Here is a 26,690-nt window from a genome sequence, read left to right on the forward strand (position 1 = left end):
CCCCAGCGGGGTCCGTGAGGGCGGTGCCTTGCCTGCCTGGGGGAGGGGGGGGGGTCACTCACCGCACGCTCCTCCTGCCTTCCCTGCCGGGCCCTATCCTGCTTCCTGCCTAGGCTAGGGCGACTGCGAGCGCGCCGCCTGGGGGGCCCCGCACTGCCGCCAGCGCCACCAACGACGCCGCTGCCACCGCCGCCACAGCCGCGATCCTGCGTGGGACCAAGCAGCACGAGCACGAGAGTGCACGGGGAGACACGTGGAGACACGGGGGGATGCAGGGACACACTGCGCTGCACACGGGGAGACAGCGTTATGCAATGGAAGACACGGCGGATGCGAGGGGAGAGGCATGGGAAGACTTCGGGGACGCACAGGGAGACAACCGGGACACACAGGGAGGCTGAAGGAAGATAGGGGGGGGGGGGGGATGCACGGGGGAGGTCAAAGGAGACACGGGGGACACACTGGGAGTCACAGGGAGGTGAAGAAAGACATGGGAACATACGCGAGCGGCAGAAAGGAGATGCGCGGGTAGTTGAAGGCAGATACGGGGAAGGGGTGGGAATGCATGGGGAGAGAATATGGAGGTAAGACGGGAAACGTGGCACGGCGTGTCTCACCAGGTGAGCGATGGCGTTCACCCGAGTGGTGGAGGGTGGTGGCAAGCGTCGGAAGTACCACGCTCGGCGCTCACGAGCGCCGGCGAGCATTTGCGCGGCGAGTTAAGGAGCCGGCGAGGGTGGGCGGATGCAGGCAATGATGCGTCCGTGAGTGCGTACACACGTGCGTGAGAACGCGTGCGTCAGTGTTTGTGGTGTGCATAGGAGCATCTGAGTGTGCGCACGGGAGCGTGTGTGCGAGTGTGCGTGAGTGTGCGCGAGCGAGCGAGCTAGCGGTCCACGTACCCACACAGAGCCCCGCAGGGTCGCGCGCTCGGCAAGCGACGCTCGACGCCACCGTGGGGACGCCCTGCAGGCTGCGCTTGCGGTGAGCGGTGCCGTAAAGCACCAGCGTGAACCGCTTCAGCGTGCCTGCACCAAACACGCGCACGAGTGGTGGTGGTAGGGGGGGCGGGGAGGGGCAACACGAGGTTACCACGGCCAGCACCAAGATTACATTGAAGCTTGCACAATTACATCGTTGTCTGGGCATCGTCCAAGCCCAGTATGGAGTTCACGTTGCCGAGCAGGTCGGCAGCTGCCGTACGTTTGGACACAGATCGCCGTTGTCCTCGTCTCCACGCGCAAGGGGAAGGGAGGGAGAGGTAGGGAAGGGGGGGTAGTGGATGAGGGTGCGTAGTCACGGGAGCGGTAGGTGGACGGAGCGGGGGTGGGGAGGGGACGGGGCGTGCGAGCGAGGCCCTGGTCCCTCACCGGTGTTGCGGACGCTGCCGGTATTCTCCAGCTCCAGGGTCCACACCCCCGTTGGGTCCTCGCCCCACGAGTGGGTGCTCATGAACGCCCAGTCGTTGAAGCCCTCCGTCGAGAAATCGTGAGGCCTGCGGAACAATGTCAGCATCATCGCCGACGCCGCGTTTAACGCGAGCGACGAGCACGAACATCGCCACGCAGGGGTTCCCCGTCGCACTGTACGCGGTTGCACTGTACGCAGATCGCCGACACCCGCGCAAGTTGTACTGCGCGTTGCTCGGCGAACGGTGGCGCAGCGGTGAGCGTGCTGCGCTACAAACCAGCCCGGGTTAGATTCCCGCTTGCCACCACTGCTGCCGCCGCCGCCGCCACCCCCGACAATTATCTGAACCAGTCCTGAGCCTCCTCTAGGCCGAGTCAGCCTCAATTGAGTACCTGGTGCCGTGCGTGTAAAAACAAATCGCCACTGGGGAGACAAAGGCGGCCAGGCGTGGTTGCTGGCCACCCACCCTTCGTGTGCCGTGCCAGCTCACACCACTTGTCCCAAAAGTCTGTTAAAGCTACACGGGCGATCTTCGTCTTTGTTCGGCACGATATCCCACGTTTTACTCCCAGCAGCGGCGCGCACCACCCCCCTTACCCCCGCCCCCCCCACCCCCTCTCACCGGGGTGCCAGCAGCGTGCAGCGGGTGCCCATTGGGCTGGTGAGACGGACCGCCAACTCCCCGCGGTGGCTGAACGCCAGCGTGAGGCGGGCTTGCACGTGTTCCAGCGTGGTGACGTAGTCGCCGGTGCCCAGGCAGGAGCTCACGCGCCCGCTCACCAGCAGCTTCTGTCCTATGGGGCTGTGCGGGAGGGGGGGGGGGGCACAGCGAGGGTCGGGGGAGAGAGTTGGCGGTGAGCGAGCGAGCGAACGGCGGCGCAGCGATTAGCGCGCTGCGCTGAGAAGCCGGCGACCAGAGTTCGATTCCCCACTAATCGCCAGTGACACTATCATCAAAAGCGGGTACTGGGTCTGCCTCACCTCGGCGGTGTGTAGATATCGTGGTGAGCGAGCGAAAGACCTGACGAATGAACGTGCAAGAGAATGAGCGTGCAAGGGAGCGGCTGAGCGAGCCGGTGAACGCGTAAGCGAGAGGAGCCAGCGCGCGTGCCGGTGAGCGACGACTGACCGGGCTTCAGTGCTCATCTCCATGGTGCACGCCCGCTGCGGGGGAACGGTCGTCCAGTTGCGAGCGAGCGTCACGATGGCGCCGGCGTCGAGGAGACCGTAGCCGTACGAGTGGCTCACTGCACGCACAAAGACAAAGATCTCCCGTGTAGCCTTAACAGACTGTTGGGGCAAGTGCTGTTAGCGAGCACCTATGAAGGCTGGAACGGCACGAGGGGGGCGGGTGGCCAGCACCACGCCCGGTCGCCTTTGTCTCCCTAGTGGCAGAAGTTTACACACAGCACTCGAAACTCATTGAGATGGAGTCGACATAAGGCCAAGGACCAGTTCAGACCATCGACACAGGTGTTAGCCGTGAGCGGGAATCGAACTTGTGTCGCCGGGTTCGTAATGCAGCGTGCTAACCGCTACACTCCCGCTCCCCATCACAGACGCACGCACACGCGCACAGGCAAGCAAATACCAAGTCACGCACATACGCACACAGAGACGGGAACGCACTTTGCACGCACGCGCGCACACAAGAGATGCATGCATTGATTAGACAAAGACTCCCCATATAGCCTTTAACTTTAGGGCAAGTGCTGTTAATGAGTAGCACCTAGGAAGGCTGGCCATGACGCACGAGGGGGTGGGGGGGGGGGCAACACCACGCCCGGCCGTCTTGCGCACGCACACAGACAGACACGCGCAGAGATGCAGACAAATACGCAGAGCCACAAACAGACTCGTGCACACACACGCGAAGAAGACGCACATAGGCACAAACAACAGATGCATGCGCACCCATGGCCTTCGATTAGCACAGTTGGGCGCACACACACTCCGCTAAGGCGATACATACAATCAAGTCACCCGGCTGAGACCACAACTCCTCTGCACACGACGACCCCGCTAAACTCGCGGGTCGACGGACAGACAGACAGGTCGGCGGGAGATCTGGACTCGAACCCGGCGCCTCGGCGGGGGAAGTGAGCGGTGCGCGAGCGTCACCTTTGCGACCGACACCGTTGGTCACCCAGTCGGAGGCGTGAAGGTGCGAGGGGTTGGACGTGCGAACCACCAGGTGCTGCATGTCCCTCCAGGTGAGACGGGGGCTGGTGACACAGCCACACGTGACGCACGGATAACATAGCTATGGCTAACGTGACACTCACAACAATTAAAATAATTAACACGACCCATGTGAGAGCATAGATGGCACGACGTCGGCGAGGGTGGGGGGGGGGTCTAGCAGGACAACGCGTCTCACTTGGCCTCGAGCGCCAGCGCGATGATGCCGGCGGCGAGCGGGGCCGAGGCCGACGTGCCCGTGTGGCTCTCCGTGCACTTGAGCCGCAGATCCGTGGTCACCTGGGGGGGGGGTGCGGGGGGTGGGAGGGGACAGTTTTTCAACGCGGGAGGCGGCGTCAACGTCGGGTGGCAGGGAGCTTACAAAGCGCGGGGCAGTCGCGAGAGGGCGAAATCGGACAGTTTGGGAGGTGATGGCAGTTAACAGATAGGGTGGCAATTTAAACAGAAGGGGGCGCTTGAGAGAGGTCAGCAGTTTGAAGGCATGGGGGGTGGCGGTGGGAGTTTTGGGCAGGGAGGTAGCCGAGAGAGGAAAACGGATTAGACCCTAAGTGTAGACAGAGTGGCAGCTACGGAGGGGACGGATGAGGTATTGATCCCCTGGTCATACTCACGATCTGCTTCTCGCCGATAGCGCCGCTGCTGTAGGTGGTGGCGAGCGTGGAGGAGCACGCCTCGCTGTACCACGGCACGTTGCCCTTCTCCGTCGTGCTGCTGATGGACAGCGTGTAGATCGAGTTGGTGTAGCCGTCGCAGTTGCAGCTGTCCTTCTCGCGACCGCCGTTGCCCGAGGCCCACACGAAAATGGAGCCCAGGCCGCCACGGCCCTGCGAGAGAGGACAATGGGGGGGGGGGGGGGGGGCCCCCCCCCCCCCCGGTTGAGGGGGGCGCGACGGCCGCGGCAAAGACACGGAGCCACGCAGCTCGCGTCCACACAGAGCAAGCAACCGCTGAGAGCGCGTGCTCACGAGGAGCTGGTGCCTACACAGGTGTGTTGGAGAGTAAACCCACAACATTTACAATTCGAGTACGACGTTTCGCCAGGAATTACCACCAGCCTCATCAGGCGAGAGCGAGAGTCTACGTGTTAAACTCCTGTGCCTAGGATATGCCACAATTATCTCAGCCAGTGAACCCATAACACATCCTGGGTGCTATCCTACGACCTGCTTGCAGCAGCGAGCCTTCCACACTTCAGGTAACGGACTCGACGTGCACCGAGCCTGGCACAATCGCCACGGCAACGTCATTGCCACTTAAATGGCGAACGGCGACAACTGTTGTTGCCTTTGAACGTGTAGGTGTGCACAGTAGAACCCCTCTTAACGATCACCCCTGTTAACGGTTATTCGCTTAATAACAGGCTTAAATAGAGCCCAATGTGTAGTGTATAGTAGTGTAGTGTATCGTGCAGTCTATAGTAGTGTAGTGTATAGTGTAATGTAGAGTAGTGCCTCCATAGAGCCCAATTGTGTTTGCCTACCGGCCATTCCCCTGTTAACGACGGGCAGTTGTAGGTACAGTAAACAATATGCTTATAGAGAGTATCCATTGTTTAAATATTTAAGTACTTTTTTGGGCGAAAAGGTGGTAACTTTCGATTGTATCGGAACAAATTAAGCCTTTGTGAATTTCCTAAACTCGCTTGACGAACCACCTACCGTCGTATTGTGCGTCTTTGCGAACAGCACTTGCCCCAGCAGTCTGCTAAGGCTATACCATAAGGGGGGGGAGGGGGGTTCTTTGTCTGTCTGCGTATTCTACGCAAGCGCCGGTACCTTGGTGATCCCCCGCACGAAGGCCTCCTGTGCGAGCCGCGCAGGCCCGTCCACCGTCTTGCCGTCATCCTCGGGCCCCCAGCTGGCGCTGTACACGGCGATGTGCTGGGGGTTGAGGCTCAGCGAGCGGGCCTCCACCGCGTCCGTCACGTCCCCGTCCAGCATGCGAACGCCTGGGAGGGACACGTGGTGGGGGGGGGGGGACACACACGGGGACACGTGAGCGAGTGTGTGGATACACGAGCGGACGAGCGAGTGTTCGGGTTGGGCGAGGGCAACCGACGCTCACCGCCGATGCGAGCGTTGTAGGCGATGCCGACGCCGCAGACGTCGTTGTTTGCCGCGGCCGCCACCTCTCCGGCGCAGCGCGTGCCGTGCCTGCGGGTAAGACGGGCAAGATCGCGCTCACCAACCCCCCCGCTGGCCCACCTCGACCACCATGCAAGCCCATCCAATCACTTGCCCGTTAACTCGTATACTCACTCACGTGACCACTAGCCGCATTTACGGACCCACCAACCCATCCAAAACAACTACCGCCCCCCCAACAAGCCCCCATTTCAAATCACCCCACCAAAAACATCCGCTCACTCAGCCGCTAGCACATTCTCACTTCACTTCGGCACTCGCTCATTCATTAACTCGCTCGTCTGCTCACCAACTCACCCCACTCCCCATTCACCCACTCACCCAGCTCACTCGTGGACCTCACCTGTTGTCGTTCATTTCCGTGTAGCGCGGCTGGGGGTCGGGGTCGTTGCTGTTGACGTCGTAGCTCGCCATGGGATCCTGCTCGCAAACACAAGGATAAAGATCCCCCCCCCTCCGTGTAGCCTAAACAGACTGTCAGGGCAAGTGCTGTTAGAGAGTAGCACCTATGAAGGCCGGTACGGCACACGAGGGGGTGGTTGGCCAGCACCACGCCCGACCTCGGGGAGGCTCAGAACCGGTTTCCGATAATCGTCCCTGGTGTTCGCCGAGAGCAAGAATTGAACTCTGGTCACTAGATTCGTAGCGCAGCTCGCTAACCGCTACATTACCGCTCGACTACAACAACCGCTATTCGCCACCAAGTGGCGGTAACGTCACCATGGCGCTTGTGCCAGGCTAAGTGCACGTTAAGGCCATGTGAAGTGTCGAACGCCCGCTGGCAGGAGGTCAAGGGGCAGAACCAGGTGCCATGGGTCGACTGACTGAGATGACTGGCCGATGCACCACCTGTGCATCTCGCTAACCGCTACACTCCTGCTCCCCACACGCACACTCGCACACACACAGCCAGTACTCTTCGTGCGGCTGTCGAGACTTACAATGCCGCGCCGGGCACTGGCCCCAGGTTTCCTGGACGGATACCACAGTGACACTGCGCTGGCTGCTGTAAATTTCCACAAGGCGGTAACAAGCCACTTCGTTGAGCCATCATTCGCGAAGCCAAGTTTGCTTTTAAAGTTATAAAGTAGCTCAGTGGGGCTTACATGGTAAATAAACATACAGCAGAGACTCAATTATTACGCATGCAGTTTATTTTTTCCCTCAAGCCCAAATGAATAATCTAAAAAGAGTTATGCATTGTTATTCTTGTAAATGTTTGTTGAAAGTCACGTGCGATAAACATTTAAAACGAACAAATATGTGCTCCGGTTAACCCGAAATCCACGCGATGGCCCCTACAGTGCAGTACAATCGTTGCATATCTTTACAACGGTGGGTGGAGTTTCATTGATGATTGGCGTGGCTCTGCAACTCACTTCGTGGGCCGAGTCTTCTGCACGGGAGCAGGAAAGTGTTAGCACCGAGCACGTGCGTTGATTGCTCGATCGTGAGCGTGCGTTCTTCATCTATACCGATATTAAGCGGTTTTTTGCATAGAGATCCGTGGAAATTGATATTTTTGGATCATCCGCAATTTTGAATTATCAGCGGCGGTCCTCCCCCGTGATTAGCGCGGATAATAGAGTCATCTGCTGTAGTTTAATGTTAGTGTTTAGTATTCAGACACCCACCCCCTGCCCCTCACCGTGTCCATCCACCACCACCCCCGCCGCCCCCCCCCCCCCCCCCCCGAGCTGCACTCACGTAGTTGGACACCAGGTCGGGGTGGTTCTTCTCGATGCCGTCGTCGAGGATGGAGACGACGACGCCGCGGCCCGAGACGCCCTGGCTCCACGCGGCCAGCACGTTCAGGTCGTGGTGCACGCTGTTGTGCTGCACTCACACAGGGCGCGGGGGAGGAGACCGATACTACAACATCAGCAGCAGCGGCAGCAATAACCGCCGTTCGCCACCAAGTGGCGGCGACGTCACCACGGCGCTCGTGCCAGGCTGGGTGTACCGAGGCCAGGTGATGCGTTCGATGGTTTGTTGCTGGCAGGAGGTCACGGGGCAGACCCAGCAGGTGCCATGGGTTGACCTACCGAGAGGACTGGCCGATGCACCACCTGTGCCCCCTACTGTGCCAACTCGCTGCGCTTTAGCCACCCGGTGCGCCGCTCGTTATTGCGAGCGTCGCTCCTCCGCCCTTCGTTGTTGCTGGAGGGTGAATGCGTCACACTGCCCAGTAGCAGCAGCGTCCTTCACGAGCCTCTTAAACAACACGGTGTGCATTTAAAGCATTGCCATAAGACATTGCGGTCTCAAGCAATCCATTGTTGCACTGTCATCTACTGCAATGCATGGTGGTGTGAATTGTTATACGTTGGTGTCTATTATAATGCATTGGTGTACATTTCGTATTCATGTCAAACTTTGTTTGCTCCGTACATAGGCAACCGTGCTAACCTCCATTAGCACAGTTGGCTACGTGCTGAAAATCGGCAGGAAAAACACACGAAACACAAAAAGCACTTTGATATAAATTAGTTTTCAATGTAAACTTAAAAATGCACAGCTCCAGTGACTTCCTAGTACCGAAAGAACATTCCAGATGGCCGCAGAAGAGCATCTGAAAACGGGCAATGCCGTGCCCGTCTTTGTTCGATGGCTAGCCATGCATCGGTGCGCAATGTGTTAGCGTGCATTGTAACACGCTGGGGTATAAGGCCTCGGCATTACATTACAATGCAAGGCGTCTGCATTGCAAGGCAGTGGCGTGCATTACATTACAATGCAAGGCGTCGGCGTGCATTACATTGCAAGGCAGTGGCGTGCATTACATTACAATTCAAGGCGTCTGCATTGCTTCACATTGCAAGGCAGTGGCGTGCATTACATTACAATTCAAGGCGTCGGCGTGCATTGGAGAGTGCGGGTCCACGTACCAGATACCACTGCAGCAAGTACTTGGGATCGGTGGGCTCCTGGAACAGCTCCCGTTTCCTCCGGGCCTTCACCACCTGCTGCTCGGCCCATTGCACCTGGGCGAAGGGCAGGAGAGGCCTTCTAAGGGCAAGTTGATTTTGTGCAACCGAGCGTGAGGAAGGCGACTCAGCGGTGTGGCCAGCACCTGACCATGACTTGACTAAAAGTCCACGGGTCGTTGTTGGCGAGACTGAGACGACAACAGCCAGAGGGAGACGACTGCTGTGTGGTGTTTATTTATTTATATTTCGTGACTTGCTTACCGTTCTCCCAAGTCGCGGGTTCAATCCCGACCACGACGCCTGCTGCATATTTGGAGTTTGCGTGTCTCGCTCTTTCCCCGTAGTCCCGTGGATTTTTGTCTGGGTTTCTCCGTTGTTGTTTTTTTTCCCCCTCCGCATTTAGAATCAACATCGACGTGCCTTTCAGAGTATTTGGCTGCGATAAATGTCCACGTGATGATGATGATAAGCGCCACTTCATTGGGCGATCATTTGTGATAGCAAGTTCGCTTTGGGAAAAAAAAAAGAGCTATAGCTTAGTGGGCCTTACCTGGTAAAATAAAACACTGAGCTGCTCGCCCTCCAGTGACGCCGCCGCCGCCACCACAAGGAGGAAACGCATCCCGGCGGACAGCAAGGCCCACAGGAGCTACTATGTAGCTCTGTCGGAAGTGATCGGGTCATCACAAATGATAGCTCAACGAAGTGGCTTATCAAGTGGAAGTTTATAGCAGACAAATACTCGAAACTCGTGTTGTTGATTCTAAATGTGGAGGGAAAAACCAGAAGGACCTGGGAGAAAAATCCAGGCGACCACGTGCAAAGACACGCAAACTCCAAATACACAGGCATCAAGGGTGGGCATCATTAATAACCCATGACATCCTGCACATCAGGCGAGGTAGTCAAAATCTCGGGACCATGGCGCCCTCGCCACCATGACGACCATGACGACGATGACGACGCCGATGACGCCGATGCAAACCGGGTCGCTTTGCATCGACCCCTCAGGGTGACCTTCGAGGGCCGGTGCCATTCATCCATCCCTTGAGCGTGGCTGCAGGGACCCATTTTTGGCCACAACGCAAAACTCGGTCGCGTTCCGTTTTCGCACAGTGGCGCAATTCAAATTGCCCCTCCCCAACCCCCGAGGTGGCAGCAGCTGTACCCAGAGAGACATGGAGACGGCTGGGCGTGGGATACCGTGGGTGGGGAGGAGACTTTGCGGTTTGGCGACATTCACAGCTGCGTAAATGCGAAGCGATAAAAACCGCTAACTCGGCGGCGTCACAGCGCACGCAGCACGTGACTCGATCGTGGGGGCGGAGAAGGACAGGAAGTCTCTTGTCTGATGCGGACTTGATCAGAGACCGTTCTGTCCGCCCGCCGTTGTCTCGAAAGCCCATCAGAGACTGGAATGTCAAAAGCCTAGATTCTACAGAGCCCATCACAAAGCAGTCTGTGCGAGTCGATTGTTGTCTAGGGACCCCCCCCGTCCGAGACTGGAATACCAAGCCGAAATTCTACAGAGCCGATCAGAGACGAGTCTTCGATTCAAGTCTAGAGAGAGAGCCCATCTAAGACTGGTCTCCAAGTCGATTGTTGTATTGCGGCTGTTCTCTGAACGTGGTTCGCGACAGGTCTGCCAGGTAGTCCCGCGGTGACGGTGATGCAAACGCAGGTTGTGCCAGAAATAACGACAACATTTATCCGTTTGATTTCAGACATTAATTTATATTTTTAATATAATATAAATTAATGTCTTCATTAATATTTTTTATATAAATTAATTTAAAAAAATGAAGTTTGGTAAACTACCATAACCCCAAGATCTAAATACCCTCTCAAAAAAAAAACCCTTTCAGCGCCGCAAAAAAAACAATTATGTTCCGGAAACATGAATCATTTAGTATTAGTGGTAGTTTAGAGAGAAGTGAATGCGATTTGTTACCAGGGTTGGGGCTGGGTGGGTCTGCGGAAATGTCTGCATCGACTCAGCGGTCCGTGGAGCAAAAAAGAGTTTGAGAAACAACTCTTGTATTATATTCTTGGTTCTTTTGGTAATGTCACGTAGAAAGGAAATATAAAAGAATAAAAATATAAAACAATAAAAAATATTTTTTCACTTTTTTCAAATTTTCTTGCTGTGGATTTCACACCTGATGATGATTGCTTGTGTTGCAGTCGAAACGTCGTGAGAATTTTTTATTGTTTTATATTTTCATTATTTTATCATTTCCCTTCTACGTGACTTTATCGAAAGAACCAAGAATATGAATCCCTGCAGTCACGAAAGCTTTAAATCGAAATTTAATCTTGTATTGCGAGAAACCACTGCGAGCGGATATATTTAAGTCTAGAGAGCCCATCTAAGACCACGGCCTCAAAGTCCATCATTGTATTGAGAGAGAGAGAGACCCCAAGAGAGACTACTGTGCGAGCGTGCTATTGGAGACAGCCCCATCAGGCGGGACTGTCCTCGCGCTGTCCATCGAGGCGAGGGTGGGGGGGGGGAGAGTGTGTGCGACTTCACCTTGGGTTCCTTTTGCAGCTTCAGATTCCGGTTGTGATGTCTTGACAGGGATCGCTTTGCGACCGCCCGATGCCGGAAATGATAGTAATCCCCAAATATCTGTGACGACACGTACACACACACACACACATATATATATGACTCAAGAGGGCAAGTGCTGGTGGCAATCACCAATGAAGACCTCGACTGAGCATGAAAGGGTGGTTTTTAGTCAGCACCACAACCGGCCACTTTGTCACCCCAGTGCTGAAGTTTAAAACACACCACGGCAGGTACTCTCCTGGCAAGGACAAAATAAAGCCACAGGAAATGTCACACCACCCCTCCCCTCCAATTACAAACGCACCAAATAACAAGGAGCTCCCATTCACGCCTAGGTGACGGTCACATCACCACAGAGCTTGCGCCAGGCTAGGTTTACTTCGAGGACATCATGAGAGTTGTCGAAGGCTCATTGTTTGCAGCTCACAACGAGACCCAGGCGTTATGGGTCGACTGCCTGAAATGACTGGCAGATGCACCCAATGTGCTCCACACATTGCCAAAATTCAGTGTTTGTTGTTGCGAGCATCGCTCCTCCGCCCTCCGTTGTTGTTGCCGGAGGGCGACAAAACTCCAACTGCTCGGCAGCTTCCTTCAGAAAAAAAGAAAACCTTCCTCCAATGGAGGCCGATCGACACCACCGGTAGCGGCTCTGCGCACGTGTTCGCACCCACAAACGCGCCGCTTGCCGCACACAATCTTATCCGTTCAGGAGAGCATTCTGTTTACTTAAAGAGGCCGAAGACGCTTGGGAATTGAACGCAAGTCACCAGGTGCGTAGCACAGCGCAGCGCGCCGACCACTGTGCGACCGCCATCTAACGTAACAGAGATAAAATAGACTTCAAGTAGCCCATGCAGCGCGACTAAGCGGTGTTGTGAGAGAAGACCAATAAAAAGGGCCTCACCACGGTCCTAAAGTCCACATATAGATATGCATGCATATATAAACAAAGATCCCCTCGACCTTCAACACACTGTTGAGGCATCACCTATGAAGGCCAGCACGGCAGACCAGGCGGCGAGTGGCCAACACCACGCCTGGCCGAGTCGACGCAGAAGAGGCCAAGGAACTTATTAATTAAATTCCCGTGAACGGGAATTGAACCCAGATCGCCGGAATTGGAGCGCAGTGTACTAACCACTGCGCCACCGCTTCCCATACACACACACACACATGCCCCTTCCATGGAAATGTAGAATTTCCACCACTGGCTCAATACAACCCACACCACCACCCCCCCCATCATGTGACTTTTGAGGAATACAAAGTCACATTTGTCTACGCCTCTGCTCGTGGCTCATCGCAAAATAAACTCAAGCGATTGTCTCCGGATTTAATCCGATAATGCGGTTGGTTACTCCATACTTTCCCAAGTGGCATTTCGTGAGATTTTATATTAAAAACAGGAACAGCAATCGCACTGTTCCCGAAAAAAAACCCTCAATAAATACAAGGTCGTCTTTTCATTTTGCGAAAGCAGGACACACGGACGGTCGGAAACTGTGAGCAAAGCATTCGCCGCGAAAAAGGGCATCATGTTTACGATGGTTGTGTGTGGGAGACACAGAGACAGAGCCACCGAGACGCGCTGGGTTCAATCCCAGAGTCGGGGTGTTTCTGACACGACCGTTACGAACGTCCGAGAGACGTTCATAACTGCGCCAGAGCCGCCAAGACGGTTAAGCACCCCGTGCTGGGAGTCTCTCGGTGTCTGTGACGTGGCCATCGTGATATCACGTTTAGCAGTGCTGGCTCACTGTCTCCAAAACGACGATTACTATGAATCCCCCTCCAAGAGAGAGAGCGAGAGAGAAACACCATGGCCCAGTGCTTGAGCCCATAACCCGAGCCCATAACCCGAGCCCATAACCCGAGCCCATAACTGCCACACCGCCAGCTCAAGTGTCTGACGCGGCCATAGTGAACTCCCAGACAGACATATAAACCGCTCAAGAATATTTTCCATGTGCTGCGTCGCTCTTCCATGTGGTTTGCGGGTTTCGCCGCAGCGCATTGTCATCGTCGTTGTTGTCGTTCGGCAAGTTGTGTACGTACACCGAACTTCTTTCTCACAGTACGTAGCCAAAAGTCGGGAGGCACGGTGGGCTTATCGGAGGTGCGGGCGTCCGACGTTTCGCTCCCGCATGCCGAGAGTGTCTTCCGTACATGCCGGACAACCACGTTGCAGCGGCACGGCCCAGAAAAACGTTACAAGGAGCCGCGGCAAAGTAACCTTCCAACCCCACAGCACGGGGGAGAGGCCCGTGGCACGGGGGGGGGGGCAACTCATCCCCCGCGTCACTAAACCTCCAGAATTCCTGCCAAGGCGAGAAGCTCCAGCACACAAGCCCACCACAAAGATACAGGCAAAGATCCCCCGTATAGCCTTAACAGGCTGTAGGAGCACGTGCGAAAGTCGGGACGGCACACGGAAGGAAAAGGGGACCGCGCAAGGCATTGGCTCTTCGCACATTGTACAAGCTAAACACGTAGCCAACCATGCAAAAAATCGGGAGATGCGGGGGAAGGACAGCAAACTAAAAAACAAAAACAGTTAAAATAAATTAGTTTTCAATCTGGATGATTGAAAAGTGCATATCTCCCAGTGGCTTCCTAATGAATCGGAAGGAAGAGAGCTTTCCAGACAGCCACAGAAGTGCATCTGAAAGCGACGCATTGCGACCAGTCTTTGTTCGATGGCTAAAAAAACAAGACATTGTCGCCACGCTAATATTTATGGATAACACGAACAAGGCTTCGGGTAGCTCAAGGATTGCATAAAAAAAATTCAGGATCATTGTTGTTTGGAGAAATATTCGCAATCTATCCAGATAAACTATTTAAAAACTATAAAGTATTTTATGTTACCAGGTAAGGCCCACTGAGCTATGTAGCTCTTTTTCATAAAACGACCTGGTCACAAGTGATAGGTCAACAAAGTGGCTCATTGCATGGATATTTACAGCAGCCAAATGGTAGAGAGAAAAATCCGTGAGAGAGAACGCAAACTCCAAATACACCAGGGGAGGGAGTTAACATCTTGATACAATGAGTACCACCTTGTGATAAGTCAACAGCTGTTGCCCTCGTGACTAACGTTACCCTGCTCCAGCGAGCTTGGTGGAGGGGGGGGGGCACTCGGTTTAAAATTCCACATTGACATGGCAAGGGACAAGTCTGCCCCATAGGATGACCACTGCTTTCCTGTCACTACTCATTTAATCACTGCCAGGGGGATGATGATGATGGTGAATCTGATTATGATCTAATATGATGACGATTTGTACGTGATCATCATAGATATGAAAACTTTAACAACAACGATGATGATCAGATGGACACATTTTTTCAGCATTATCATCGACTGTACTGGAAAATAACTTCGCTGTAAAAAAACAGGCTCGTCCACGGCTTGTTTATCGCTCAATTGTAAACAGCTCACGGAAAGTAATTATTGTTTCAATGCTTTAAATAACACGCATGCCTAAACGCTCCGTAACCCGGGGGGGGAAATTCAAGTCATTTCCGCCACGAAAACCACAAACGCGACAAGTCGCTTCCCATGGAAATTTTTTTTTGTATAAATCCGTCACGGCATTCTCGCTCTTCCGGATTAAAATGTCAACATCCTTAGCTTCATTCGATGAAACCGATCCAATCGCAGAACACTCGAGACTCGTGCACTGGTCCGGATCCAACGCCAGACAAGCAAGGATGAATCTGATCACAATGACAAAGTCTACGCCGTGGTGGCTAGGAGATGTCATCTCCCTCGCTTGGTATACAGGAGGTTGTGGGTCTGATCCCTACCCGGACGCCTGTATATTTTGGAGTTTGCGTACGTCTCCCTGTGCTCAAGTGAATTTTTCCCCCTCCACATTTATAAGCCACTTTCTTTGAACTAGCTATTATTTGTGGCCAGGTCGCTTCTGAAAAAATAGCTATAGAGCTCGGTGGGCCTGTTAAAATACAGTTTTTTGGGGATTTTACACAAGGGTTGTACAGTGCGCGTTAGGTGGCATAGAAACGGACATGGGGCTTTGACAGAATGTCACAAGGGGGGGCGGGGGGGGTGAGGATTGATGGTCAGCGGGCAAGAAAGGTGAAGGAATAGCAGGCAAAGTGGAGAATGTCCATCGCAGGCGGGGTGCAGAGATAAATTCAGCTCGTGCGCAGATGCCAAACGGCTTGCAACTGCTTGCAAAGGTCTTCATATCCAGCAGTGCACTTATCATGGCTGATGATTGAATGAATGCACGGCCAATTTATTTACAAGTGTAGTGATTGTGATTGTCACTGTGTGGTGCCGGGCTTACGAAGCCACGGCAGTTAATGTGTTGGCATTACGTGTAGCCCGCTTACTGGGTGTAGTACCACCAGCCCTAGTGGGGCTTGGGTGAGCGCTGGTCAACGCGGAGGCACCACGTACAGTGTGCGGTGCGGGCTCCCGGTGAGGGAGCGAGAGAGAGCGTCAGCCAGCCAGGGTTACGTTGGGGCACGATACGCCGGTTGACCTGCCGACACGTGACCGGATGATATTAGAGGGGGGCCACCGGTGAACGGGGGCCGCTGGGTGGTCACATGGTCTAAAAGAGCTCTCGGGGAGCCTTCGGGAAAGAGCCAGAGAGATCTAGAAGGTGGGCGGGGCGAGGGGCGGAGCCAGCCCCAGCCCGGGCCGATATAACGGGGGGGGGGGGGGGGGGGGCGTGAGGGGCTTGGGGTTCTTCGTGTTGCTGGTGATGAAGATCCACGTTGGGTAAAAGAAGCCTCTAGCCACGCGGTCCGGGACCCAGCTCGTGGTCCGGGCCGGGATAGCGAACAGTGTCTAGTTCTGCCGTGGCGTGGCTAGATGGGCGTTCAACACCCAAGTGTAGGTTGTGTTGTGTTGATTTACTGAATAAATAGTGTTTACCCAAGACAGCGTCTGCAACCCAGTTGGACTCGCTACACATGTATGCGGGAGTTTTTTTATGCCGATGCAGAATATGAATATTTATACTGGAGGAATCCGATGAGCTATAAAGCTATTTTTCACAGATGGCCAGTAGGGGATGGGAAAGAATGTTGCAACAAATAACAGCACAAAAACCAAACGATGGTACAGTAGTATAAAGTACAAGAAAGGTAACAAATCACCCAAAAAACTAAACAAATAAAACTAAACTATCCTAACCAGGCAGAGCCCAACCAAGGCATTAACTTACTTGTCAAAAGCTACTTGGCTGCAAATGATAGCTCAACAAAGTGGGCGATCATTTGGAAATTTATAGCAGCCAAAATAATCTAAATAATGCGAGGGGCACGCGGGATCCCAGAACAAAGACTGCACATATTGCACACTTCAGTGGAGGAAACGGAGCAGTGGTCACAAGTTGACCCGACCACCCCAGCAATAACCGCATACCAAACCACCAAACCACCGCACCACCAACCATCGGGCTTGCCTCCACAACAACCGCCACTTCCCGGAGAAGCATGGTCACTCGTAAAACGCACGGCAAGGGATTTATGATCACGGCAGGGCCAGCAGGAGCAGACGAGCGCTGCTCCCTCCCTCCCTCGCAAAACAGATGAACGATTCAGATTATTTTAAAATATATTAACGGTCGAGTAATCCGCACAGAAAGCCTTTCAGCTTAGCGGCGAGATGTCATGGAATGAAAACACGACGGGGCTTCAATGCCGCTTTCAAATATGAAACAGCATGCGTCAGTGAGCGTGCGAGAAAAGGAGAGAACGTGTGGAGGTGGTGTCAGTGGGGAGCCGTCAACCGCGCCATCCGAACATCAACAGGCCAACGCGCACATCTCCCCTACGAAAAGAAAATGAAACGCGAGCCACAGTGGTGCGATTGTGGCAGTGCAACCCAAACTGCGGACTGCACAGTAAACGCACTGTGGGTCACCGCTCCTTCAAGGGAGGAACTGCGAATCGACACGAACTCTCTTTCTCTCTCTGCCGAAGCGCTCTCGTTGTAGCAGCAGCAGGACCTCCACATTGGCATCTAACTCCTCGACATATTACCACTCAATAATAGAATATTCATTGAGCAATTTTAGTCTATGGCAAATGTTAGTCTATGGGCAATGTTAGTCTATGGACCGCACAGTAAACCCACTGGTCTGCGCTCAGCAAATCGGCACGAACTCTCTCTCTGCCGAAGCGCTCTCATCATGGCTAGCAGGAGGACATCGGCATCTCACTCATGAACATATTGATGCCGTACGCCAGAATAGAAGTGTGGGAGAGCGGTGACAAGGGGGTTAAGGAGCACCGCTGCTACAAACCTCTGGATTGCAAGTTCAGGGTGCTAACCCATTGCACCACGACTTTTGACTTAGGACTATAATAAAAAAGTGAATAATTCTTTGTTGGTGATAGCATGCCCTTAAGCTGCTATAAATTTCCACGTAATTATCTAATAGCTCAGTGGGCTTTACCTGGAAAAATAAAGAGAGTTGAGTTTTAGATAAAACATTTGTGATCGTCCTACCTTTCCTACACTTTGCACTCCTATCGTGTTTTTGTATTGTTTGTTGTTGCAACTTTCCGACCCCGCGCCCCTACTGGACACACCTGTGAGAAAGAGCTCCATAAGCTCAACAGATTCATCAAGTCTGAAACAACGATTCTAATTCAGATTATTTACACCCCATGAGAGAGACAGCGCTTTACATCGCATCTCGCCACACTTGAAAAGGGCACCCCCAGGGGCAGCTGTCCCTGTGTGGCAAGAGGAGACAGTGCACCTGGCCTGCAATTGGACATTCGTTTGCATGTTTTTTTTGTCACAAGTACATGTTGGTTAACGCAAACTTGACGATGCCTTTAAAAAAATACATCTTATTTGATCTTGATTTGAAGCTTTCGTGACTGCAGGAATCCATACTCTCTGGCTCTTTTGGTAAAGTGACGTGAGTAGATTTGATTGTTTTTTCTATCTCCGTGACTTTACCGAAAGAACCAGAGAGCACGTCTTATTTGGCGTATCAAAATCTTATCGCCTCGTTTCATTGCCAGAAAGGGGTCAAACCTATCCTAATTATTACACGCTTTTATTTAACTCACTTCGTCTGTTGTATCCTCGAAAATGAAATATTGTAACTCAATTTTTACACACTTCCCAATGTGCTATCGACTGCAAATTTTAAATAGCTATGTAAAACTGATGACAACACGATATTCTATCATAAAAAATCCAAAACATATATTTTGTAACATTTTACACGCTTTTATTTAACTTACTGTGTGTGTTGTCGTATCCAAAAATATTGCAACTCAATTTCAACCGTATTTCCAATGTCGTAACGACTGCAAACTTGGTATAGGTATGTCATACTGATGACAATACTATATTCTATCATTAAAATAAAAAATAAATATTTTAAACAATCTTTTTAACGGCTCTAATTGTCCACGCTCAACTCATGTTTCCTGTAAATCACCACGTGGTCCCTTGCGTCACGGCAAGCCTCGGGGCCACTTCCTGGAGTCGTGGAGTTCTTCCATTACTCGTACGTTACATTTCATTAAAGCGTGTTTTTTAAAAAGTAAAAAAAAAATGTTACTTATTTCACAAGTACCGTGTGTGGTTAATGCAGACTTGCAAAAAGGAATCTATTTGGAGTTTGAACATCTTAACACAACTCCTGTAATATTGGCAGCAAGGGTGAAAACCTATTCTTAAATTTTTCATCATTTTTTACTCTGCCAAAAAAAGGCATCCCATTGATGTAATTGGGCATCAGTACGCAAGTGAGGGGTGGATGATTGCTGCTGCTGCCGTGTGCAATCCAAAAATTCGAGTAATTTAAGTGTAATTTTTCGACTGGCAAATTTGGAGCGTGATGCCAGCACTCAACAGCCTGGTCTTCTCATTTCGAATGATGTGTGGGGGTGGGGGGGAGATCATTAACATCAACCATGAAGCCAATGGCGCATCGGAGATTACGGTATAACACCGCCCCCCTTTGCAGTAATAACCAGGGTGGCCTGTTGGTTTGGAATCTGAGCCCTCTGCAACAAGTGACGAACATGCCCCCCCCCCAACCCGAGGCCACATCACCGCTCCCCACATTAACACGGAGTTTTTCCACTTTTCGGATCTGTCCTTGTCAGACCGACTATAAAAACAAATTCAAACTAAACAATTTTTTTTATTTCACCAGGTAAGGCCCACCGAGCCATGCAGACCTGGCCACAATTGATAGGTCAACGAAGTGGGTCACCACATGGAATATTACAGCAGCCAAATGGTGGAGAGAAAAACCCACGTGACCACGGGGAAAGAGTAAAACACAAACTCCAAATATACAACAGAAATCGTCGGGGGTCGAACCGACGACCTCCTGCATACCGGGCGACGGAGGCAACATCCTCTTCACCGTAGCGATTCTCTAGACAATAACCGCGCGTGGGTTGCGTGCTGCTCACTCACCTGCCCCAGGTTGGTGAAGCCGTGTCTCCCCGCCACGTCGTCGGCCGCGGCCGCGCCGCCCGGCACGAGCACGGCCCACGTGTGCGTGTACACGTCCCTCGGCTGGCCACGCACGCCGCACGCCACCAGCCACGCGGCGCACGCCAGCAGGGCCAACGTCGGCCGCATCACGGCCTCGTGAGCTTCCCTTCCTCCTCTCCCTCCTCAAGCGCTCGCCCCTCCTTCCTCCTCTTGGCCGTCTGTGCGCATAAAACACAAACACGGGAGATTGTTTTTGTTTTTTGCTTAGGCTATGGCTCGGTTCTATTGATAACCCAGTGCCCAGTGGTGCACTCCACAATTCCCTGACTGGGGCCAAGTATAGAGCACTAGCAAAAGGTATTCAAAGCACAAATCAGACCGACTTTCAGATGAAGAGGACTATACAACTAAAAATAACTTAATTTTAGCAGGTAAGGCCCACTGAGCAATATAGCTCTTTTTCAGAATAGATCTGGTGACGAATGATAGCTCAACGAGGTGGAAATTTATAGCAGCAGAGGGGAGAAAAATCCACGCGACCACAGGGAGAGAACATGCAAAAACTCCAAATATACAGCATGCATCAGGGTCTGGATCGTAACCACGACCTCCTGTGTACCAGGGGAGATAGTTAACAACCTCTTTGCCACCGTGCGTCCCACACGCTCATCGAAATGACAGCCGCGAGCTTGAACGCTCAAGCCACCAGGCCGCATTTTTTTGTTTAACCAGGTGGTGAGTAGTGGTCAAGAGAGACCCAGGGGATGGAGTCTTATTTTGCAAGGAGAGACCCTGGGTCACCAAAACAGCAAAAGCGAAAAAAAACTACGGCAACGTCGTAATACAACATGGGACATTTATTTTTGCATGGGGTGATGTAAGGACACAACCATGTGTTTGACAATCGCCAGACCGATGCCACCTTTGCCTAATATATTAGAACGACACGACACATTCAGAACAGCTGGCTGTAACTATGCGGCATTATTAATTCTATAATCTGGCCTGGTTGCTCTCCGGTACAGTGAGCGGCTCGCAATGAGAGGTGGGAGAGCGTTCTAATGCTGAGTCGGATGAATCGAATCGCGCGGCCAATTTCTCCTCGCAATCTGCGGCAGACCGTGGTGTCGGCACAACAATTTTTCCAGCCGATTACAGAAACTCTGCGACGAGCCTCAGATTGTATGTACGTACGTACGTACGTGTAGATACGTACGTGCGCCATGGATTACATGATCCGCGATGATATGGTCGAATAGCAACGCGGATTATTGGGAATTCACTTGCATAAATCGCTGGTCATAATCGGCGATAGAGTGGGATAAAAAATAAAGCATTCTCGCCGATGTATTTTTAGGTTGTTGCCACGCGTTGGGACAAAACCATTAGAGATCGTGCGGAACAACACCGGGTACAAACGAAACAAAGCGCGGGACAGCGACACAGCGTGTCCGTGAAAACCTACACAGCCATAAGTTTCCATCCACTCTCAGTGCACTGCTAAAACCGGCTTTGCCAGGCTTACCCCAACAAGCCTCGTTGCTCGTGGATCACACTTCCAATGCTGGTGGTTCAGACGACAATCGCACACCGCTGATGGGAGCCAACACAAGGAACCTCGCACGGATCGCCACATTCTCTCGTGCCACGCATTATGCGGCATGTACCAAGAGCAGATTTTTTTTGTAAACCACAAAATGGGCATGCAATTGGTTAGACGCCTTAAAATGTCCCCGTTAATATCTAGCGTAGAGGCAATGTTGTATTAAACACTTGGGAAAATGGGATTAATTCGGTGTTGATAAAGTGCCCTTTTGTTTAAGGGGGATTTCTTTTTCACATTCGTCAATAAACACGGAAAAATAACATTTAATAAGCGAGGTTTTGGGACAATGGTCCTTCTGCACAGCAGAGGCCAGAGAGGCAATTTAATTATAACCCGCGATTTCAATCGGGAACTGGTGAGGGATTAATACCCCACCAGAAGCCCTCCAAAGTCGATAATAACTTTACCATTGTTGAACAATTTCACCAGCTGCCAAAAAAATTCCACCAGATCCACAATCTTAAATAAGTGCAAAGTCTGCTGTTGGTGTCGTTGGGAACTCGTCTTAGCAACCCATTGCAGCAATATCTTCACTATTGGGTATTCAAAGATGCTCAAAATTCAAAGTGGTCTCAACACTGCCAACAGCATTATCACAACGCAATTCATGTATTTACCCAGTTAAACTGCCCGTATTTGTATAGGCCAAGGAGGAACAACAGAGATAATGTGAAGCAATGACCTTGCGAAACTTAAGCAATCATTATAGCTGGAAAAAAAAAACACATTCTATTGGAGGAACCGACCTGACCTCCCGCAGCTGATAAGCACAGGTCAACATGTGCCTTTTCAGAAACCACAACCATTACAAAAAAACTGTTGACGCGTAAAGCACTTAAATCTTTATGGCTGCCGTACAGAGCACTTTTTTTGTACACATCTCTTCAACAAGTCTTTTATTTATTATTGACAATGGAGGCTCTGTGGGAAAAGCATGCGGATCACAAAACGGTCGTTGGAGCGTTTCAATACCAACTGGACCGATCGTGATCATCGTCTCTATGGAATCATTAAAAACGAGTCCTCCTGTGGGGAGTCAACAATTGTCAGCGTATGGAAGAGAGATGGGTCCCTGTCACAGGAATGTCGAATTTCCACCATTGGCTCAAAACCAACAAGAACAACGGTCTCAGCATCACAGGACTGAAAAGCTGCAACGGCGAGACGACTCAAGGGGTGCTCATGCCGAGTGAAACGCAGCGGTCAGTAAAACCTCGTTTCAGACGGAAAGCAGAGCAAGGAACAAAAACAAGGACATACAAATGCGAGCTGCAATTACAACTTCAAGGGAATTTGTAGTCGCGTCATTGTCGTGGAAATTTGATACCATATGGCGAAAGATGACATCGCAGCAAGACCGGCGGTGACTTAAGCACTTAAGCGGCGGGGTTGAATCACCACAGAAGGGTGGAAGCACCTGTGAGGTGGTGGTGGCTCATGAGGCAGTGCAGCACTGAGGTTGACAGCAGGCACGTGGGTATGTTGGACTTGTTTCGCACCGTGCGTAGCTGACCATGCGAATCGGAGGCGACAGTGATGTAGGAATATATGTTGAACTTTTTTGGCAACTTACGTTGCCAACGGTGCTAATCGGAAGTGCGGGTCAAAAACAAACGAAACACAAAAAGCAGTTCTTGCTTTACAAGGAGATCCCTCGATTTGTGAAAGGGATGCGTTCATCAAAAAACCACCCGTAAAACGAAATTTCGTAAATCGGAATGGCTTTTCCCGTTAATTTGATACAAAAAAAATTATGGATGCGTTGAGCAGTCATTCACGCTCTGCTCCTAAACTGAAAAAAACTCCCCTATAACCAGCGGATCAGAATCAGAAAATTTTGCCTCCCAGGTTGCTCCGTGTCCGACGACCTCACGGCGCGTGCAGTGCGCGAAATTTCGTAAACGTGGAAATTCGATTTCGTTAAAAATCTAAAAAAGTGTCCAGAATTCGTCAATGTGCGTTTACGTGCAATTTCGTAAAAACCGAACGTTCGCAAAATCGCGGCACACCTATACACACGTGAGCCCGAGCGTCGTCTCCTCGTGTGTTGGTGGGTTTTTCTTCAGGTATTCGCGCTTTCCTCCCATATTCAAAACGACCTCAATTAGCCCATGCACCAAGGGGTTTGTGGGTACCACCGAGGGTGGAAAACGCTGCCAGTCTGCACCGCAGGCAGTGGGGGGGCCTACCAAGGACCGTGTCCCACCATGGGAATACATCAGTCTACACACCATCTGTTTTATAGACAACTTCCAAGGGTTCGCATTCTGCAGACGTTTCATATCAAAGTCGTTCTTTCCTCCCCCCGAAAATATATTATCTGTCAAACGAACATACTAAAAAGGCACCCGCCTTTATATTTTCTCATTAAACGCTACCACGGTGACCTTGCTATCATGTACATTTCTAATCTAGAGATAGTAGGATCTAGGCAAATAAGTATAATTTGGCATCCTGCGTGGTACTAACAACCCAAAATTGTCCCAATGGCTCAAAGGCCAAAGAAGAGATTGTATTTCCAATGATGGAACCTCATGAACATGAGCTTTTGAGACCACGGCTTTCCACGGTTAACCACACAACTCCTCACCTCATTTTTTGTTGCAGTTATAAACCGCATTGCTCGATGTTGTGCGAAGAAATGTGTGCGCCAAGCACATTCTTTGCTTTACAACCCAGATCTCCCTTGAAAAATACCTTTGATCTCCCAGGGCTCTCTCAGGTATGTCTCTACATGTGTGTAACTAAGACAAGAGTGTCGTGTAGCGGTTAGCACACTGCACTAAGAACCTGCCATACCCGAGTTAGATTCATGCTCACGGCCAAAACTAGCGACGATTATCCGAATCGGTCCTGGGCCTCCCCCTAGGTCGGCTCGGCCTTAAATAAATACCTGGTGCAGTGTGAAAAACATCACCACTTGGGAGACCAAGGCGGCCGGACGTGGCGTTGGCCACTCACCCCTTTGTGAGCAGTGCCAGCCTTCATAGGTGCTCGCTAACAGCACTTGCTCCCTCAGGCCACATGGGAGAATCTTTGTCTTTGTAACTAAGGTACTAAAAAACAAACTCATCGCCAACCATGCTCAATCCACTGCTGTACAAAGGCCTACCCTGCACCGACACACGAGACGACTTCAATCGCGACATCTTCACAACCCCCTGGGGTGAATTCTCCACTTTGGCCGTCATTCCATTGTCGATCTCGTCAACCAGCACTCACCCCCCCCCCCCCCCCCCCGACGTGTCCTGCCCAAGCCCACTTACCTTCTTGTGTTTGCTCCTAAAGCATTGCGCGACAAAGATCCCCGTGTATCCTTATGAAGGCCGGCACGCCACACGAGGTAGAATCCCCGGTGGCGATGTTTACACAGCGCACCGGGTACTCCCTTGTGGCCGAGTCGACCTAGGGGAGGGGCTCAGGACCGGTTCAAAGAATAGTCATTGGTGTTGGTGGCCGCGAATACGCTCACCGCTACGATCCCCACTGAAACATTTGCGCAGATACACGCCACACCAAACTCTTTGTCAATCCACTGCTAGACGATGGCATCCCCATGCTCGCCAGTGCGAGTCGAAGGCGAGCACAGAGCTGCACTTCGACCATGGGTTTTGCGGTGCCGGCCAGAGATCGCTTGCCCATTGTGTGGCATTGTAGCGGCCTACAAACTAAAAACAAACCCGCTCCGTATGGCGATCGCCCATGGGGGGATGCAAATATCCAGGCGTTGGTCAAGAACCGTGTTATGACTCTTTGCACGTAATGTAATATTGGACTTCTTTCGCACCGTACGCTAATCGGAGATGCGGGGGGGGGGGGGGGACTAAACCACACAAAGCAGTTTCTAAAACAACGGAGTTTGTGAATCTAAACGATTTAAAAGGTGCATCATGGCCCCCAGTGGCTTCCTAATATCGGAGGGGAGAGCGTTCCAGACGGCCGCACAGGAGCGCATCCAGTGCCACGTCGTTCTCGTACTGCATGTTGAACTTCTTTCACACCGTACGTAGCCAACCGTGCTCATCGCAGGTGCCGGGGGAGGTACAACTACAAACAAAAGTAGTTATATTATTAAAACTCCTGACAGTGTTGTTTGTCGCAAGCCGTTTGAAGTATTGGTGCCCGTGCCAAGTAACCGTTTATAGAAATATAAATTACAGACTACAGAATGTAAACAACATTAAAATAAAAAGCACAAACGCCGCAGCGCCTTGCAGCTACCCGAGTGTTTAACAACCACATGGCTCTGTCTGTCCGCCGGTCACATCACGTAGCCCACTCATCACGGTTAGACGGAGGACGCGGCAGACGACACCAACACCCACAGCCAACGGATGACCTCAACTCCGATGGAGAGCGTTCAGAAATAAAGAAAGATAGGGGGGGACGAGGAGGACACTTTAAAAAGGCACGGATCACACGAACCATTAAGGCGTTTCGGTCATGTCAATCACCAGCCATGGTCAATCGACTGCTGGTTAAAGCGGGCGGGGGAGAAAGATGCCTCACCAGACGCGCATCCCATATGATCATCGCACGATCAAGCCACCTGTGCAAACTTAACGGATTCCTACCCCCCCCCCCATGCGCTCTCCTCCCATCGTCATCGATCGGTGTTACCAATTGTCACGGACGAAATTGAATTGGAACTCGATGGACACCGCTAGGATGGCGTGAGGCTGCCGGACGCTCCACTTTTAAGTCGTTTTAAACTCCCCTAACGCCCCACCACCACCCCGCAACTATTCTAATTTTCCCCGAGTATTCCGACTCGAGTCGAGCCAGCACAGGGAGACACAGAGCCACGTAGATTTTGCTTGCAGCCCTCTGACAACGCGCTGATGGACGGGTGTCCATACTTCACCTCACGATTTGGTCAAGAGAGGCGAGCCGAGTTCACACACCACTCGCCGCCGCCGATGTTAGCCGTGGCCGGGAATCGAACTCAGGCGAGCCGGGCTCTACGGCGCAATGCGCCAACCACTGCGCCACCGCTCATTTTAGTCAAAGACTTTCAACATCGCCCGGCGAGCGAATGAAGGTTGGGGGGTACCCCGGGCCTCTCGAACGGCACCGACGATCGCCTACCTCACCGGGCAGGGAAACTAGGCAACACCGTGGTCTGGCCGAGGCCTACCCGAGGAACGCTCGGAAGCGGCGGAGTCCCCGCAGCGGCAGCAGCGCGTGGTGAGGGGAGACCGAGGCGAGGGCGGCGGCGGCAGGGGGGGGGGAGAAAGACGGAAGCTCAGCGAGACAGCGGCGTCGCCATCCTGGGGATCACCACCAACGCAAGCGACGCGGACGCCCCGGGGAAGACGCCAACACGAGTGCTCATGGCGCTCCCCCTTTTATAGCCGGGCGC

At 52.3% G+C, this 26,690-nt stretch overlaps 1 protein-coding gene across 4 annotated transcripts in view; it reads right to left on the reverse strand.

The window, feature by feature from the left end:
- The window catches only part of LOC133344925 (furin-like), a 38,493-nt gene extending 11,803 nt beyond the window's left edge, over positions 1 to 26,690 (reverse strand). For 2 of the 4 annotated variants that reach the window (XR_009755405.1, XR_009755404.1), the window contains exons 1-16: positions 26,466 to 26,690; positions 19,702 to 19,940; positions 11,220 to 11,318; positions 8,645 to 8,740; positions 7,464 to 7,592; positions 6,100 to 6,176; positions 5,677 to 5,765; positions 5,388 to 5,560; positions 4,224 to 4,436; positions 3,791 to 3,891; positions 3,532 to 3,635; positions 2,540 to 2,657; positions 2,033 to 2,212; positions 1,371 to 1,495; positions 903 to 1,028; positions 63 to 206 (exon numbers count right to left, since the gene is read on the reverse strand). Coding sequence is in view for 2 of the 4 variants with exons in the window: in XM_061555362.1 (XP_061411346.1) it covers positions 903 to 1,028; positions 1,371 to 1,495; positions 2,033 to 2,212; positions 2,540 to 2,657; positions 3,532 to 3,635; positions 3,791 to 3,891; positions 4,224 to 4,436; positions 5,388 to 5,560; positions 5,677 to 5,765; positions 6,100 to 6,176; positions 7,464 to 7,592; positions 8,645 to 8,740; positions 11,220 to 11,318; positions 19,702 to 19,869 (1,798 nt within the window). In the remaining 2 variants the exon portion in view is untranslated. Of the gene's footprint in view, positions 1 to 62; positions 207 to 902; positions 1,029 to 1,370; positions 1,496 to 2,032; positions 2,213 to 2,539; positions 2,658 to 3,531; positions 3,636 to 3,790; positions 3,892 to 4,223; positions 4,437 to 5,387; positions 5,561 to 5,676; positions 5,766 to 6,099; positions 6,177 to 7,463; positions 7,593 to 8,644; positions 8,741 to 11,219; positions 11,319 to 19,701; positions 19,941 to 24,594; positions 24,746 to 26,465 lie in introns of all 4 variants that reach the window. The other 2 variants (XM_061555362.1, XM_061555291.1) reach the window with 2 other exon arrangements.

The sequence above is a fragment of the Lethenteron reissneri genome, chromosome 1 (genome assembly GCF_015708825.2).
Source record: "Lethenteron reissneri isolate LAM-NWPU_2019-01 chromosome 1, ASM1570882v1, whole genome shotgun sequence".
NCBI lineage: Eukaryota > Metazoa > Chordata > Hyperoartia > Petromyzontiformes > Petromyzontidae > Lethenteron > Lethenteron reissneri.